This window comes from Anthonomus grandis, chromosome 8, assembly GCF_022605725.1.
Source record: "Anthonomus grandis grandis chromosome 8, icAntGran1.3, whole genome shotgun sequence".
Lineage (NCBI taxonomy): Eukaryota > Metazoa > Arthropoda > Insecta > Coleoptera > Curculionidae > Anthonomus > Anthonomus grandis.
Genome location: NC_065553.1, coordinates 9,438,208 through 9,457,042, shown reverse-complemented (window position 1 = coordinate 9,457,042; position 18,835 = coordinate 9,438,208). Strand labels below are relative to the sequence as shown.

Below are 18,835 nucleotides of genomic sequence, written 5' to 3'. Positions count from 1 at the left end.
TGGATTTCATTAATCGAAGTTAATAAATAAACTTCATCATAAAAAATCAGCTAATTGAAATGTGTTTCTTAAAATACCATAAATTTGATCTTATTTTATTAAAGAATGATACCAGTGGCTGGATAGTGTTAAGTTCAAGAAGGAAACCTTTCAAAGTTTAATTAAATTTTTCATCATATTTAATTGTAACATCACACTTTTTAGATTTTAGAGACTATTCATTGAAACAACCAACTATTTAAAATAAAAAGATTTTTGTAATTTTTACTTTTTAAAACTAGACATTTCTAAATGCCTCTAGAAATCGTTTCAGCCGAATAAAGCTTTTAAAAAAATCTGTGTAATTTAAATAAAAAATGTATTGTCAACCGGGGAAATTTTTATTTTTTTATCTTACAGGTATAACTTTAATTTTATTTTCACTAATATCATTATTTATTTATATCCACGATCCAAGGTGTTCTAGGTATTGTAGCGTTTTTCACGTTCGTTAGGTGTGAATTGAAACAATCGAAAATAGTCAATTAATTTATTTACACACTTCACTATAAAAACGCGAGCACTTACGATTACTAGAGATATTTATTTTTATTGTATTTATTTACAATTATTTAAATTTCAAGCCAATAGTCTGAACTTTAATTCACTGAACTGACAACTTTTAGCGATGCGACTCCTTATGTACCACTTGTGTCATTTTGGAATCATGAAGAATAAGCTGGTTTCTGGATGTGTACAATATCGTTACAGTATAATAGTCTGAAAAATATGAAATCGAGATCTACAGATTTAAAAACTGTTAGGAAATGAGTAAAAAAACGTTGTGAGCAAATATATTTGGCGTCTACTAAGTTGTACAGATTGACTGTGGCTTTTTCTGGTTCTTTGATTGATGATTTTCATTATAGATTTTTTCTTCATAAAATAAATAAAATACATAATTTTGTGTATTGGATAGTTTTCTAAAGTAATATAAATACTATTTATTAAAGCAATATCAAGGGAATAATGCCAGTAGGTATTTTTTTCCATCACAATTCGACTTTCCAGTTTGCCATTTTGATGATAGGGTTAAACCCTTTTTATACTTGACGGTTAAACTCCTGTTTTTCACGATCTCCTGAAATGTTTAAACTGCCACTTAAGCGAGTAAATAAGACCGATTCAAATCACGTCTGCATTTTAGGAGCCTTGATTCCATTTCTGTGCAATTCACACTACTGCTTCCATTTTCTGCTGTTTCCATAACCACTTATTTCCTTTTGAAATCAATATACTTCTAATTTATTCGTTTTTAAATGTGCGGCATTACTATTTACACCTCAATATGCATTAACATAATATTAAATTATATAAAATATAAATACTATTTTAAATTATAAATTACCAATACATCACACTGTCAAAGAAATGAAATAACAATGATTTTGTGTATAGAGCCTTTGTGTTAATGGGCGCTGTGAGGGTTTAACATAATTCCTGATAACGAGTTTTTGCGGCATCAAAATTAAAATCTTCTTAAGCACAGATAATCCACATCATCAGACAGGACTAAAAATATTAATGTAGCCTCTGTAAAAGTACGCAGACAATTCTCAGCTTACAATTAACAATGCTTTAACAATACTAAAAAATTTCCGTTGATCCTGAAATTTACTTTGAGTAATTTATATTATAGATGAGTCTACGCTAGTATATTTAATGATAGATCGAATATGAAAATTATAAATAACATTCAAACAGCATAATTTATAAAAATTAACCGAAGATCTAGTGATGAATCCCAAAAAATTTTAGAGCCATATTATTGTTATTATTTTCATATGCACGCTATAGAATAACTTAAGATTAAGATATCCACCGGTATATACGGTGGATATCCTTATATTTTTGACTACGATGGATATCAAAGATATCCAAATATATCAAAGACATAACAAAACAAATTGGTATATTTATGATTAAATATAATTACTACGAACCAATAAAATACTAAATGTATTTCCTCTTTTATCCTAGAACAATCAAAATTGCTCGAGATTGCCTTATTTGCCAATTATCTTTTGTTCATAAGGTCTGTTTCTTATTTGCTCTTTAAATTCGGTTTGTTTTTCGCCGTTTTAGACCTCTGGACATTTAGTGTACAGACATAATATGTATGTATACGATACCGTCCTCTATGGATAATTAAATCAAACTTAAGTGTAAATTCGAAAATAAACATTGAATATGTAATTAAAGCCAAATGCACCTCTTATCACTGCAAATAACGATACTCTATTTTACCAAAATCGGATAAGGAATATTCAAAACAATAATAAAAAAACGATTTTTTAACACTCAAGTTTAAAACCCTGCATTATAAAAATAATGCATTTTCCAACCTATTTTTACATGAAAATCTGTTTTTTTTAAATAAAATTAGCTCATGAATACACCCTACATTTTTTCCTTGCAATTAGAATATACCTAAGAGCTGTTGTTCATGGTGTTGATTTTTTATTAGTTCTATAACTGATATTGTAAAGAGTTTTACATTTAGATTAGTGTGCTTTCTTTTAAATGATTTTTATTTTTTTTATGAAATTATTATAATTTTTTATAATAATCCAATCTATAAAGATTCTTAACGTTACAATAATGTTTATATATTTTATTAGGAAATCAGAAATATTTTTACAAAAAATGGACGTTAACCTCTTCGCCGTAGACAATCTATTATAGAAACATATAAAAATCTTTTGTTATATCTCCTCGTAATTTATAGATTGCTCTCATACCAGCATGTTTGTACTTATTTGAAATTATATACTTAACTGTTTAATGAGATGTTTGATATAGAACCGAGAGGTTCAAGATATATAGGACAACAGCCAAAAATATTCAAAATTTGATTGGATTAAATCAAAACAAAAGGTCAAACATACTCCAACATGGCCGTAATTATATGATGAAATCCTGTTGATTTTGACCACTTGTTTAAACAAGGCCTTCGGTTACCCGACGGAATCATTCTAAAATTAATTAATTTGCCTTAATCCTTGAATCCCAAAAGGAGATTTATAAGTATTTAAAGTACAGAATTTATATATAGAAATATGGACTAATGAAGGGCGAAATATATATACAACAAGGAGGCCTCGATCTTCATAATCCTCTTATCTAATAAACTCTTAGGCATTAGAAGGCACCAACTGGTAATATTTTATAATTAAATTATGTATAAATAATTAGTAATATTTAATGAGAAGTTTTATGATTGATGAGGAAATTGTATTAAATTCTTAGAGATTAACATATTTATTTAAAATCTCGTGACATAGCAGCTGACCTATTGCAAAAGACCACTCTAAAGTATTACCCTTATTTAGCTAGTTTTTTACTAAATCTAACCATTTTTCACTTAAATCTACACTGACCTACATAACATGATCTAAATTTCCTCTGGCATGCGAGTTTAGGTCAGGACCATTTCTCATGGCGCTAGATTGAAACGACGCTCCAAAATATACCGTACGTATGCTAAAAATGTAAAATAAATCAATGTACTCTTTTAATCTAGATCATCGTTTTTGATAGTTTTCGTAAACGCTTACATTGCATAATCCGGTTAGGAGATGTGACAAAAGAAAAATCGGATAAAACATTTGGCAGTTAAACATCCACGTTTATTTTGCTGGAACCTACCAGCTATATCGAATAGCTGTCTATTTTACTTTTGATGTTATCGAATTATTATGTCTTATGCCAAATTATGACATAAATCTTTTTTTATAATGTTACGGTAACCGTATCCTATTAAATTATGCAGCATTTTAAGAAGATTTAGGTAAAAGTGTTGTATTACAAAATAATAACATGCGAACAGCGAGTTTTATAATTCTATTTAACAAACATGAGAAGACTAGTGCCGTTTCGCTGTCTTAATGAACGCATAAACAAAAGGCTTCTGCATGGCGGGTACAAATACGCGATTTCACTCAAGGAAGTTAATTTCGTGATGTTTGAAAACTTGAAAACTTCCTATTATGCTGATTTTATCTTACGTAGAGTCTACGATATCGTAATGGGTAGGTTAATTTTATTACATATAGTGGTAATTCTATTAACAATTTTTGTTGAAACCAACTTGTTTCAGTTGAATTTTTTTGTCAAACTTATCATTTTAGTATCATACACTGATGCTGTACTTATAAACAAAAGTAAATACATAATAATATATGAGTTTTTATACAGTTTAACAATTTTTCTTACTAATTTTTTTAACGTTGACGGTTTTAAATGACAGTCCAATTTTTGACAGACCCTAAACCTATTTAAAAAAATTTGATTGGGTTGGGTCTTGTTAGAATTGGAATTGTGTTTTGTCAAAATATCTGAAATAAGTTAATTTTAAACTACTTGCTAAACTGCAGAATTGCCCATATTGTAGTAAAAAAAAAATGAAAATAAATATGATTTATGAAGTCAACCTTCTTTTGATAGGGTTTATTCTTTTTTTGTTATCCTTATAAGTCGTTTATGATGAGTTTTTTAAGGGCGTTTTTTAGAGTCTGACCGGAATTATTAGAAAATGTCATATTGAACGTTATATAGCAAATTTGGTTGCAGGATAATGGATTGTTCTAACACTTTTTTGTAGTTTTATCAATATTTGAATGAAGACTTCAAACAACGCGTGATTGGCCCCTACTAAACCTGCTCCAGTTTTTTGACCCTTACAGTCCCTGATCTGATATCTCTGGATTGATTTTCTAAGAAAATAAATAAAAAAAATGTTTTTACTAGCTTATAAAACTGCCAGTGATTAATGCAAAATCAGGATCTTTTATGCGAAGTACACAGAGTCCATGTCTACCGTTTAAATAAGTATAACCAATTTGGAATAGCGTTTTAAATAGTTTTATTAGTGATACTATGTAAATAAAATTCATTCATATTCAGTAAAGCACATTTTGTTTAAAACTATCTTTATTGACGTATGTTTTATCTAAAGCATCATAAAACCCTAGCGCCGAATCTGTCTAAAGTAGTATAATTAATTAAATATAGCAAGAGATGAAAAAGTTATTTTTGATAAACGTATAACGAATATTTGGTCCGGAAGGCAAAAAATAGTTCTATTTGGTAAACATATAATTTTAGTTTAATAACTTTTAAGTTTAAATTTTAATTTAGCTGAAAATATAAAGCGTTCAGTGGATATAATAATAGATCGAAATAATTTAGTAGGATTAAGCTAAAGTACTCTGAATATTAAAAGTGTCCCTAACGGCTCAGAGGAAAACGAGTTTTAATTTAAAAAGTAACAAAATTATTCAAATGGATGAAAGGTCTAGAATATAAAAAACTAATTTATTATAGAAAAAAAAGGTTCAAAGAGTTCAAATGATTTAAATAAAATTATAAATTATTTTTAAATTTTGCAATATGACTTTTGTAGTTTTTAGTAGACAAAATTTTACCTAGAAAAATTTCAGAAAAAATAAGAACGTTGCATCTAATTTTAGTTGATATCTAATAACATACGATAAGCGGTTAATAGATTGACTATCCCAAGTCAACAGCCAAGTTTAACAAATTTATTTTGAAATTTTTTTATCATAAAAAATCTGTAATAAAATATCATCTGTTTATAGTAATTATAAAAATAGTTATATTAAAAATTATCTTTTAGTCCAGGCTTGTTACACTTTTGAATAAAAAAACTGTTATACAATAGCTAATCTATGAAAATTCATACTATTTTAATTCCCAGCGAAAATTGACGTAAAAATAAAAAACGCCTAGTTCAGTTTTTCTTTCTTGTTCTATATCTCCTGAAAAATTATCCAATATTAATCAAATCTAAATCAAGCAAAAATAAACCCTACTTATGTTCTAAATACCTTTTATTATACGTATATATTATATATATAATTATATATATATAATTATTATATTTTCATATATATAATTATTCGAGATTAAAACATAAATACATTTCCGAATCAGTGATATTTCACGATTTAAACATATGCAAAAAAATGCAATTAAACAGAAAATTATTGTTGTTACATCCATTTTTAGTAATAATTGTTCATTATTTCTTCAAATTATTAAGAAATAGAAAAAACCTAATTAATCATTGAATTATTAATGGAAAATATAAAAGATATTAAGTCTTAAATTAAGAAATTAAAAAGTCTATATATTATTAAAAATTGGCTTAATCTGTTAGTGCATACATACTTTATCTACATAGACTACAGATCTACAGGTTGGAGAATTTATTATTACGCGTAGTAAACTAGCAGAAGCTTAAAGCAAATTATTAAAAAAAATAAAAAAATATATTGGCAATATTACTAACAAATGTTGCATAAATATATTAAATATGTTATATTACTTATAGAGGATAGATATGTCGTCGCGTTAATATATTATACGCCTCAAACATACTTAATAGGCAAGGTAATTTAAAAAGCAATTTAAAACTCTATTTTATATCCCGTTTTATATAAGTGTGTGTTGGTAGCGTTATTACGGTGACAGCTTTTTATAATTTATCGGATTTTCTAAATCCCCGACATGCCAACAAAGACTTTAAACCGCTCAGGTTTTTTATGAGTTTTTTTTTATATAATTTATATATTTTTTATTTTTTTTTTGTTACAAATACATCACCAACATATTTAATAGGCACATAATTTTTTTAAATCTTTTAATATTTGTAGTGCTGCTCTAAACTTTTCTCCTATTACAATTAATATTTTATTTAACAATAATTCTATAATTATAATTATAATTTTTATTAGAAAGATATATTTATTCCTTTCTATCTGTAATACATCTATATACTATGTTCTAATAAGCAATAGATTTAACATCCAGTATCTGATGCCGTAATTTACTTAGCGAAACGTTTATAATTTCCGATACCAATTATGATTTATCTATTTATCAATAACTTACTCCGATAATATTTATATTTGGTAGAAGGCGCTGGCACTCAACCCTATATTGTTTATTATTTATTAAAGACTTATATCACTACTGCCAACATTAACAAAAAATACAGAAAAACTTCTGAAATAAAAAATAAATGGTGCTTCTTGGAAGCTAATAAAATTATTTTAAATACATCTTGTGTAAAGGTGACTTAGATCTTTTGCTGATAATACCTATTTAATCACTTTTAAGTGTTTCTATTACTTTCCTATACATATATCAAATCTTAAATGAAGAATTAACCATGTGGTTTTAACAAATTTTTCGGATTAGCTAAGAGATGATAATTTGATATTGATATGGCAATCAGTTGTCCTTACAGCTATCAGCAGGAATCTTTGCTAAATTAAATAAGGAAGTAGCTAAAAGTGCTTTCTATGCCTTTATATATTCCCACTTACGGTATCGAACAAGCTTTTGGGGTTTGAATATTTCTGTTGTTTTTCACCATTTGTGTCATTATTTTATAAAAATAAGTGCAAGATGTGTATATAATATTAGACATAGAGAATCTTGCAAGTCATACTTTATTACATAGAAAATATAGATTTGCCCTTGCATTCTTATTCACGAAATAATATGCTTGTTGCACAGGAGATTTTGATCTTGACTTCTCTCTGAAAAAAACTAAAAATCTTCTTAATGTAAGATAAATTATTCAAATTCATTCTTCAATTCTTTCCATTTTTATAAGTAAAATGATGTTTAATTACCTATTAACTTCAATCAGGGAAAAGCTATGGATGAATAAATTTTGCTTACAATCTAGATAAGGATTTCTTAGGTCGTATTTAATTGAATGCATTAACTTATACAGAGTTTTCTTTACTTAAAACTTATGCCAGTAACTCCAAAACAAAAAAAAACATTAGTGGTTAACGTATATTGTATGGAGTCAAGTACATATTTAAGTTGAGCCATCGGAAAATAGCCCAACAAAGCTATTGCTTTAAATATTTACATGTTTAAAAAAGTCCTTGGACATCATGTACTTTTGTTGTACCACCCTGTATATCAACTCGAATATTAGCAATTATTTTTATATATATGTCTTTTATGTGTCTAAGATCTTTAAATCTATTTTTTCTCTGAGCACATTATCTGTTTCTATGGTGTTTTCTATAGTTTCTATAGAAATTTCGTCAATAGTCTTCGTGACCTTTGCCTATACATACTTGCCCAAATGATTGTTGGGTTGGGTTGGGTTGGTCAAGTCAAAAATTAAAATGTTCTTAGTTATATTAAATAAATTTTTATATTTTGACAGCGTTTTTAATAAAACATGGCAAAATAAAAATATTTAAATGCTTATTTTTTAATCACTAACCAATATAAACAACGATTATTTCTCGGATTAAAAATAATTTTGAGCAAAACTTGCGAACCGTTTACCAATCTAGGCTAATTAAAATATTATCTTTACTCTATAATTTAATCTACGTATGGACAACAGAGCAAGGAAGAAAGTAAGTAGTAAGAATATCTTCTGAAAATTTAAGATCAATTGCAATTTTAAATACAATTTTTGTTTTAATGAGGTACATGGTTTAAATAGCTTCTGGCCAGTTTCAAAAAACCATAGAATTATTATCTTCTGTGCCTCTGAAAATGTGATCGTATTTCTGAAAAGCTAGAGAGAACCTTTTTTCGTAAAACATTGAAAGGCTAGAAGTAGCATGCCGTGGAACTATGGGCAGTTTGTTTGCTTGCAACATCTCTGATGCAATGATGCCAAATGCTTGTGTAGAAATTGCAAAAAAAACACTTTATAGTATCATAAAAATTTGTCATTTAACATGATAGACACAAAACAATACTAGTGTTCCTCTTCAATTAAATATCAAACATAAAATTTTTAATAAACTATGATAAGATACTCTTTAATGAAGATAATGATCTTTAAAGAAAAAGGTGTAGACATGGCACCGCCGCTTGAATCTATTGTTGATGCCACCGACACGAGGAATCACTACCAGTGACGTCGTCAAAAAATATATATGCTTTAAATATAAGTAAGATTACCGTTTGTAAACTATTTATTTGTTTTTTAACGCACTGCATTAGAATAAAGCTACCTACCTAATAAAAAGCATTTTTATGTAAATTAAATATTTAATAGATTTCTTAATAGTTCATGTTTTAAGAAACAAATTTTTAACATTTAGTATAATGTTATTGTATTTAACAAATATCTGTTTTACATCACTTATGTCACATCAGACATTATTTATGTCACGTCAGATAATAAATATATACAGGGTGCTGACTTCTTCAAAAGGACAATATTGCTATACCGGAAACTAATCTACCTAATGTATTTATTGAAAATACATAGTAACTATAGATAGGTATTCATAGGTATTATACCATTTTTCTGCCAACAAAACATGAAATAGGCCCTGTTAGTAAAACTATGGACAAACCTCCAGTGTTTTTTTTGCAGTATATTAATATTTAAAACACCCCCTTGCTACTATTTAAAGAATTCTTGCTAAGTGCACCGGATTCAGCTCAGAGACCAGCCCGATACAATAGGATAGGTCTTATTCATGTAGTGTATGCTTATTTTTCTATTAATGTTGAGTCTAGTTCTACGATGGAATGATTTGTCAATTGTTTATAATTGTAATACTGGTTAGTTTGCCTGGCCTGGGTATTCCAGGTGTAGAAAATGCCATCAAGAAATTTTATGTTTTTCTGGATAGCCATCTGTTATATGTGAACTTTTATCTTGTTAGACAGAAAGGCATGATTTGCATTTCATTTAAGACCCTAAATTTATTTCCCTTAAGCGCTAATCCATAAACTCTAAAGATTTTTGCTACTGCTTAGTTTATAAAGGAATACTGCAAATATTTGTTTTGATAATTTATAATTTTGTTTATTTATATTAAGCCCTCAAAAACAAACAAAAATAAATAAGCTTCACCATTAAAACTACCAACAAAATCCAAATGTAATTCGATAAGGCAGTAAGTTTCCGATTATCTACATCACTTGTCGTTTGCGTTGACAAATCACGAGCACAAACAAATTAAACACTAATTCGCTGATTGAACTATGGGTAATGAAAGCAAACGCATAAAGGGTACAAAGTGGATCGAACATGCGGAAATCATTTCCAACAAGTGTTTTATATGTTCCCATTTGAAATTAACTTGTGCTAGAAAATGGATTTCGAACAGGAAATAAAAATGGAAATTGAGTCCTGATAGAATTTTGACTCCTCCGACAACTTTTTACTTATAAAGAAGCTTCTTTTAGATAAAAATAAAATTGTTTTTTTTTATGGTTAATATAATATATCTGAGGAAGGTTTGGTAGTTTTGTATAGTTTGTTATTTACTCCAAATATGTTTGTTATTAATTGCAATAAACAAAATTTTAAGTCGGCCGTTTAACTAAAACTCTGCCTGACTGTATAAAGCTTGCTCTGGACACTATGCTGAAAGGATGATTGCCACTACCACTTAAAATAAATCGTCAAATCAATAGTTCTGTATTACTTTGATCAATCTAATACTGGCTGGTGGTGGCTATCGATATTGTACTGATTTGGTAATTGCTGTCAGCTACTAAGTATCATAGTCAATCCCAGTATTTTACTTTCTATAGTAAAATTACAACATATTTATTATTACTATTTTGGATTTGGAGAAAAAGGTAATGACATGGTAACGCCGCTCGATCCCATTTCACTACCAGTGACGTTATTAATAATAGAGTTAATGCTTTAAATATAAGTAATATTACCATTTATGAACTATTTAGGTGTTTTTTTAACGCACTTCAAAAGAGGAAAGAAGCATTTTTATAAGAACTAAATATAATCCTCAATCGTTAATGTTTTAAGACACACAATTTTAACATCTTATATAATTTTATAGTAATAAACAAATATCAGTTTTACATCACATCATGTACATAGGCAATATGCCATGTTTCTGACAAGATAACAACAAAACATTAAATAAGTCCGGTTAGTAAAATCATGGACAAAAGTATTTTCAAAAAAATATTTAGACTGAAAAATATATTCTTATTTCACTTATACTCATATTTCACACACATACATTCACATTCAAGTTTTTATTTAGGCTTATTTCTAAGATCCCCTATTCTACGTTTATGAAGACGGTTCTCCCATATTGCGGTTATGAAAGTATTGGTATTTACTTGTGAAAAGATCGGCTTTTATTGTTTTTTTTTGTTTTATAATTTGTTTAATTATGTTTTATTTTTTCAGAAAGGAATATTGCCATGCATTGTGGCGATGTGGAGTTATGTTATGGCTGCTTCACGAGGTAATGTGAACCAAAGGGCAGGATCAGTCTTCACAGTACAATCAGGGAATAATTGCGGAGCTCCTGGCCCATGCAGAGACGGTCTTAATTTATGCAGGTAAGCCATCCTAAAAACATAAAGTTTCTTACCTAAGCTAAAATTTTCTGAACTCAAACTATAAACAAAAAAATTGATATACGACCTAACAACAAGTTAAAGATATCCAAGCCTGGTAAGAAAACCTATATTCGAGGGAATTTTCCAACATGAAAGGACACTTTGATTCAAAAACTCCTGCAAACTGCATCCGCATTTAACATCATAATCCCTTGGCAAACTTGTAGTGGTCGTTCGGAATTGCTATTGTTGAGGAAAGCGTGAACAAACATCGATATATCATCAATCGCCACAATTAATTGAACCTTACCCATTTCACTAAACAGCGGATTTCAACAACATATTTGTAGTTACATAAACCCCAGCAGCGCCATGTGTTTTTCGAAGAAATACGACAACAAAAGGTTTTAATTTTCTATGAAAATAATTTCTAGCGACGGGACAAGTTTTCCAGTTATGGTAATATTTGAGTACTGGAAAAATTTTAAGGTTTTTTGAAGCACAAATGCCTCGTCAAAGGAAATGTTTGACGTACCTTTCCTCCTTTTTAATGCGGATATTCAAATTGGATAACTCTTTAAAAAAGAACTTTTTTGAAGACAATATCTTATTTAACTGGAAATAATGGAGATAAATATTGTAATTTTAAGTACAGCCCTGCCGCATCTTAGTTTATAAGAAAGCAGTCGCTTATTACCTATAAGAAACTAAGTCAAAAATCATGAGCATACAGCGTTCCATATTAAACTTATTTAACATGAATTGTAGGTAATAAGCGATTGGTTTCTCACGAACTAAGACGCGACAGGACTGTACTTAACTAGGAAGATCTTTTTCTCCGTTATTTTGAGATTTATTATTTCTATACAAATGCTGAGTATGGTGCAGGTGAAAATAATTTAAAAAAACTCATATGTTCTTATTCGATTATCATTTTTTTTAAATTATAGCGTAATTAAAAAGTTTTAAATAGTTTACCACTACTTATCACAAAAGCTGTAGGTACCGAGTGTTAAGTCCATTTTGTTGTTCTGACTTTGTGTTGGCACAACAAAATGGTGTGCGTGTGTGTTTGATAGAGTGTATTTGACAGAGTTTTTAACAAACTTTATTTATTTATGTATTTATTAATAACGGGACACCCCATTATATATGTTAACAATAAAATAACAGCACTCTAAAGCTAACTTAAAGTTATCCAAGATCAGCATCAAAACTAGTAATCCAAAAACCCAAAATTAATCATATGTACTAAAAAAAACAAATCAATAAATAGCAGAATTGACCAATTGCTTCTTAAATAAATTCACTGATAAGCCAAATACTTCAATTTTGCAACTATTTAAGAGTTTACAGTGAAACGGAATACGGAAAGATTGAAAGACACACCTTCTAATCCTAGCTGGTAAATCTAAGTATAATCTACGTAACCATTAATTAGCTTATGTACGAACATCATACCCGACATATTCCGCCTACGTTTCAACGTAACCAGATGTAAGCGACTCTCAATTAATACATAATCAGGATCAACAATAAACAAACCCATCCTCAATGCACAAAATCTTAAAAATTTAAACTCTTTCCACAGTCAAGTTGTGGTTAAGGTGACCAAACTATGGAGGCATATTTAAGCTTAGAGTGAACCAGCGAGCCATAGACACTCTTTATAGTATCCAATGAAAAATTCTTACAATGCATGAGAACAAATTCAAGCATTTTTGATGATTCAACTGTAATTTCGTTCTGATGTTGATGAAAGATTCTCTTGATAAATGACCCCCAAATCTCTTACTTTTGTTACATATTTTAACTGTTCCCCATCAATAAGATGGGAAGTAGTGTGTTTTCTGAACCCTTTATAGAGCTAATAAAACAGCATTTCGACTAAGCTTACTATCAACATGCAGTTTCATTCCATCAATTTCATGCAGGGTGTTAAAAAAGCAAAAATTAATATCTTTACTTTAATTTAAATGTTACATCTATTAGTTGAAATGCTTAATTCTACTTTGCATAAATTTATTTTACTACATAACTCTTTATTTCTGTTAGAAGCCAAGGGGTACAAGTGACGACTTTCATCAAATATTGCCTCATAATCAGTATGAAAAATATAAAAATCATATTAGTCTTTTTTTTATTATATTAGTCTAAAACGCATGCATTAGAGATATACTGGTTTCAATCACCATAACTTCGTCTGCATTTAATTGTAACAAATTAACTTTAGTTTGAATTTTCTCAAAACTGAATTCGTTACTTTTATACCCCTTGCCTTCTCAGCCCTTTCATTTCTAATTTACATAAAAGATTTTACATAATTTTAATAAATTGTAAATTTTTTATAGACTACAATCGAGCGGTCGTTTTAAACCGCCACCACCAAATCACGCAGAACAGATTTTGCGCAGTTTTTCAAGAACCGATTTCAACGCACTGTCACGTGATGGGTCCCGGGATGTACTGGCCGAAGTGCGCGTACAAACTCCGTTCGATGACCGGTGCTTTTCAGAGACCACTTTGGATAATCCTTCGCAGGTAAGCCATTGTATTAGTTATCAAAATAAATTAGATATGTCTTGAAAAATGCATTTTGTTTTAATTTATAAAATCAGTCTATATGCAGATATGACTGATTTAAATATTGCGCCATTTTTAATACATATATTTTCGTAGATAGCGTCGTACAACTCCCAACGGCGTCTCTACTATTAAAACTTTTTATTTAAGTCATGTGTCCATGATTGCAATTATTTGTATTCTGTGATAGAATTTCGGATAAAAAAATGTGCCCATTATCAACACTACTCCTCAGGTTTACGGAAATTTGAACAAAACGGGTGTAGTTAAGACTTGCCAAGATCAGACCGTGTCCAAACTATTTGTACTCCGTAAATTATCTAGAGAGTTCGTGAAAGTTTAATGGAGTGCCCTGAGACCTCTAGCAGACATTGTTTAAAAAAATAAGACCTTGATTTACGGCCATACAAATTCAGTTAAACTAAGAACTAGATTTTGACATTTTTGATAATTCACCATAATTAATGTAGCTCAAAAACTTTTTCTCAAAAATTTGGCACCAAGGAATATATATAAAAGAAAAATATTTTGATGGGCATTAAAATGGCAAACTTTTCTCCAATTTAACCGACCTCGTAACTTTAGTTATGAGGTATGAAATTCGATCCAAATAAATTAGTTTTTACCCAGTCTCATTAATTAAAAGTTACGTATTATATAAAATGTTAATCGAACTTAAAATTAAACAGCAATTTATTTGTGAAAATAACTAAAATTATGCAATTAATTAGCAATAATCGTTTTTCCACGGACATATAGTTTTAATAAACAGTTTTTAATTGCTTTGGCGAGGACCTATCTATATATAATTATATAATAAATTTCAAATTGCAAATTACTTTAACTTTTCATGTACATGGAGTAGTTTTAAAATAATATAAAATATCTCATATATTTATTTTGATATATAAATGAAAATTCGACTTTTCCACCTATTTTCTATATCATCGTTTCATTTTCTAAATAGTGTGTGGATTTCCGGGAAATAGTGTTCTTCTCTCTTAATATGTTTCGATACATATTTTTTTTGCAGAGGACGTGTAATTGTTTATAAAATTTCCGATGATTTTTGCGTCTTTTACCCCTATCTAGTAGATTGCACACTTTTTTAAAGAGTCTAACATTTTGGATTATTCACAGTGTTTTTTTTTAAATATATCTCAATTTTCTATAAGTAGCTTCAAAATTGAAGATGAAGTTTTGAGTGAATTTGTTATTAATGAAAATTCTGAAGTTTATAAATTTTGTACAAAAAAATTGATAATATTTCGAATATCTCAAATGTCTTTATTTGGAGAATTTTTTACGATTTTTTATGTCGATATCTGGTTCAATGAGTCCCAAACATTCCTTTTCTTAGAAAATGTAATCATATATAGTCTTTCTCAACATTTTTCCTTGATTTTTGTAATCGGTATAAATGAGATTATTATAGATGATACTCTATTTTCCATCTAGTTTTACACGAGAAGTCATACGAAGCTTGTTCCCAAATTTTATAAAAACCTTTATTACTCAATTGAGACTTTTACTAGTTTTGGGGATCTATTATATACAAAATATAACGTAAGCTTTTTGGGTTAAATTTGTATTCTCGTGCAGATTTTGCCCTGTATTTCCTTTGATAAAGTACTAATTGGATAATTCAGTATGGTTAAAAGTTTGGTTGTCTTTTGAGTATAGGATTTCCTTAGTTAAATTTAACTAGTTCGTCTAGTAATTAAAGTGTCTACTTTCCATTTTATTAACAAGTTTTTAAGAAAAACTGGAAATTCTTTATTTTTAACTTAAATTCTTAATTTTACTTTGTTGATTAGTATTACTCATATTCTATTTAATTTTTAATTTTGTTAAACCTTAGGGCTGAAAAATAGCTTATACATAATCTCACGAAAACTCCATATATTCGCCAGATCCAGAAAATCCGTTATCTGACTATTAAATAATATCCATAGGTGAGGCTGATTTCTCACGAATTATAATTCAAAATGTGCAATTACAAAGCAATCGTGTTGAGGTGAAAAAACACCCACATCCAATTATAGAACCTAACCACCAAGAATAATTCTCCCCAGGAATTATTGAAACTAACCGAACCAAGCTTATTTTAAGTTTTTAAATGAGGATTTGCCTATACAGAAGATGTGCCACTTTTAGCAATGAATAGAATGTGAATTATCAATAAATGCGAAAGTTTGCTTAACATTTTCTGAAATACTTTTAGGTTATTAAGGTGAGGATATTTTAAAAAAATAACACATTACTAAGACAAACTTTTTGTATTAAAATGATGCATTGATTTAACCTGCGTAAATATTGATATTTTACCCAGTGTAATTTACAGTATAATCGCCCAGTATAATTCAATTAAAAACCACTATACAAAACATCCCTCATAAAAATCAAGTTGACATGTCTCTTTGGGTATTTGGTGATTTTCAGTGGGAGCTGATAGATTTAGGGTATTTTCAAAAAAAATTTTTATAGAAAGAACATAATATTTTTATATTCTAGAATATCCTACCATTGATAAGCAAGTTTTCTAATTCTTTAATAGGCAATTTTATTTATGAAAAATTAATATACATTTGTTTTCTTCGTTTCTTATACTATAGAATTAATAAAACCCATTTGAAGTATCCATTCCTAAGACACCAATTTACTATAATTAAAAATACCGTTTAAGCAGAGAAGGAGAAACTTTTTTGTTTTACTCTAAAATAATTTGACTAATGGAAAATTGTTGATTAATTATCTCTAGTAGCTGGTTTCGCCCGCTCAATTTCCATAGTTCAAAAGCATTTTCGCGCGAAAAATAATTTCCGCGAAGTTAGACTTTTTAATTAAAAAGTTAGAATAATCAGCGCAAAGTTCCAAATCCGTGAAAGTGCTCTAGCAAATTTGGTTTGTTGGAGGCTTTAGAATTGGATATTATATTAATCCACCTGTCAGGTAAGTACATTACGTAAATTACACGCTAGTTTTATATAGTCCCCACAGAACTCTACATTAAATTTGTTGATTATATAATTGGTGTATTTTTAAAAACTTATGCAAGGCCAACAAATTTTTTAAATACGACCCTGTACTAGTCCCGCATGACCAGGAAAAAAAGAGTCAAAGTTTGCAAAAGCGATTTAACCGGCATTATTATTCAGCAAGTGTCGATTTTCGCCACTAAAAATGCCAATTAAACGATTCGCAACGTGAGCTAACTTTATTTGAATACATTAGAGTCGATATGGCGTGGAAGGATTATTATTTTATGGTCTTGGGGAGACCGCCCGGTTTAGCTTTCCCCAATTGATTTTTAAATAACTGAAGTTTTTAAGGAAAATTTATGAGTTAGATTACGACGGCTTAAAACTGAAAAATTGCCAACTTTAGTTTCATTCTTTGTGTTATTATGACCTGCTCTACAAATTTCTAAATAAATGCTAAAAATACATGCTTTTTTAGTTTTTCTGATGCATTACAGCAACATCTACAATCTCTACCAAGATAAATTGACTAAATTTCTGCTTGATATACCGGAAACCATATAAAGTAAAAGCCAAACTTAGATGAAATATCAGTATGAAGGATCGAATTTTTTTTTCATATGCCAAGGGATAAATTTGGATTGATGGAGAGAGAGAATCTGTGGTAACATTTGTTATCGTTTATACAGGGTCCGGCAAAATGATATCCCATATTTTGCAGGCTGTGTCCGAATCATTGCGGACAGGGGGAGCTTAGCATGAATGTTATGTCATGAATTAGACGAGTAAGCATCGTACCTTCGTTTTCCAAACATTTATGAAAAGTAACAAATCGGTGATTGCGACTCAAAGAACTTTTCGTATTCACTTCGCACTTGTTGGATATACTCCAGTTTCAAATCGAAAACAATACTGTTGTGGGTTTCAAATTTTACAGCTACAGGTTTAGCCTTAAAAAGAAAATCAACTGGTAGATCTTGCAGTGTTTGGACCTGACAATGTTGCAGCTATAAGAGAACAGTTGAACGATCTCCTAGTCATTCAGCGTTTAAACATGCCTCTGCTTTGCGTTTGTCAGATCGTTCTATGAGAAGAATTTCACACGCTGATTTGAAGTTCTACCCATAAAAAATTATGATCGTTCAAGAACTTAGTGAATGGGGCTGGGAAAATCGCAGAGCATGTTCCAAGGATATTCTTGAAAATATTTCACAAAATGCTCTTGTAATACGAGTGACGAAGCCACTTACTACTCACGTATTACCATTTGTGTGCTCTTGGGTCTTTTAGCGTGACGGTTACCGTACCTTCCGATCGACGTGCTACGGAGTTTTTTGGAACCAAGACTTAGAGAAGTTGAACATCCGGATGTGTAGTTTCAACAGGATAGAGCTACTGCTCATACGGCAAGAAAGACAATTGACGTTTTCAGGCAAATGTTTCCTGGCCGCGTTAGTTTGGTTTGATATAAGGCACGCCTTAATCCATTTGCCGAAGCAGTCCATCACCATCACGATGTACTTATTCCCTGATTGTAATTCGGAAAACGGACCAGTAACGTCAATAGTAATAGTAATCCTTTCAAAGGGACTTTTTACATTGTACTGACGCATCAGAGTCTTGTGCTTTTTCTGTGACCCATTACTTGCCGTACATACAACGCATTTCCTGCACCAGTCCTTCACCTCTGCGTTGCCATTGACCCAGTAAATTATTTTCACCCAGAGTCTTTCACTTTTTCCAGGGTCTTTGTCACTTTTGATAGATTTAGATATAGACATAGATTTCCTTTATCACTCCGAAATCCGACTTTTAAGTACAACGATTTGCCTTCTTTCCTCTTTGGCCTAATGGTCAATTTCTTTACGTGGAGACATTGG

At 29.5% G+C, this 18,835-nt stretch overlaps 1 protein-coding gene across 1 annotated transcript in view; it reads left to right on the top strand.

Moving 5' to 3' along the window:
- Window positions 1-18,835, top strand: part of LOC126739719 (cyclic nucleotide-gated cation channel subunit A) — an 84,054-nt gene that overhangs the window by 9,581 nt on the left and 55,638 nt on the right. The window contains exons 2-3 of the mRNA XM_050445513.1: window positions 11,237-11,391; window positions 13,743-13,932. Coding sequence (XP_050301470.1) covers window positions 11,264-11,391; window positions 13,743-13,932 — 318 coding nt within the window. The 5' untranslated portion in view covers window positions 11,237-11,263. The remainder of the gene's footprint in view (window positions 1-11,236; window positions 11,392-13,742; window positions 13,933-18,835) is intronic.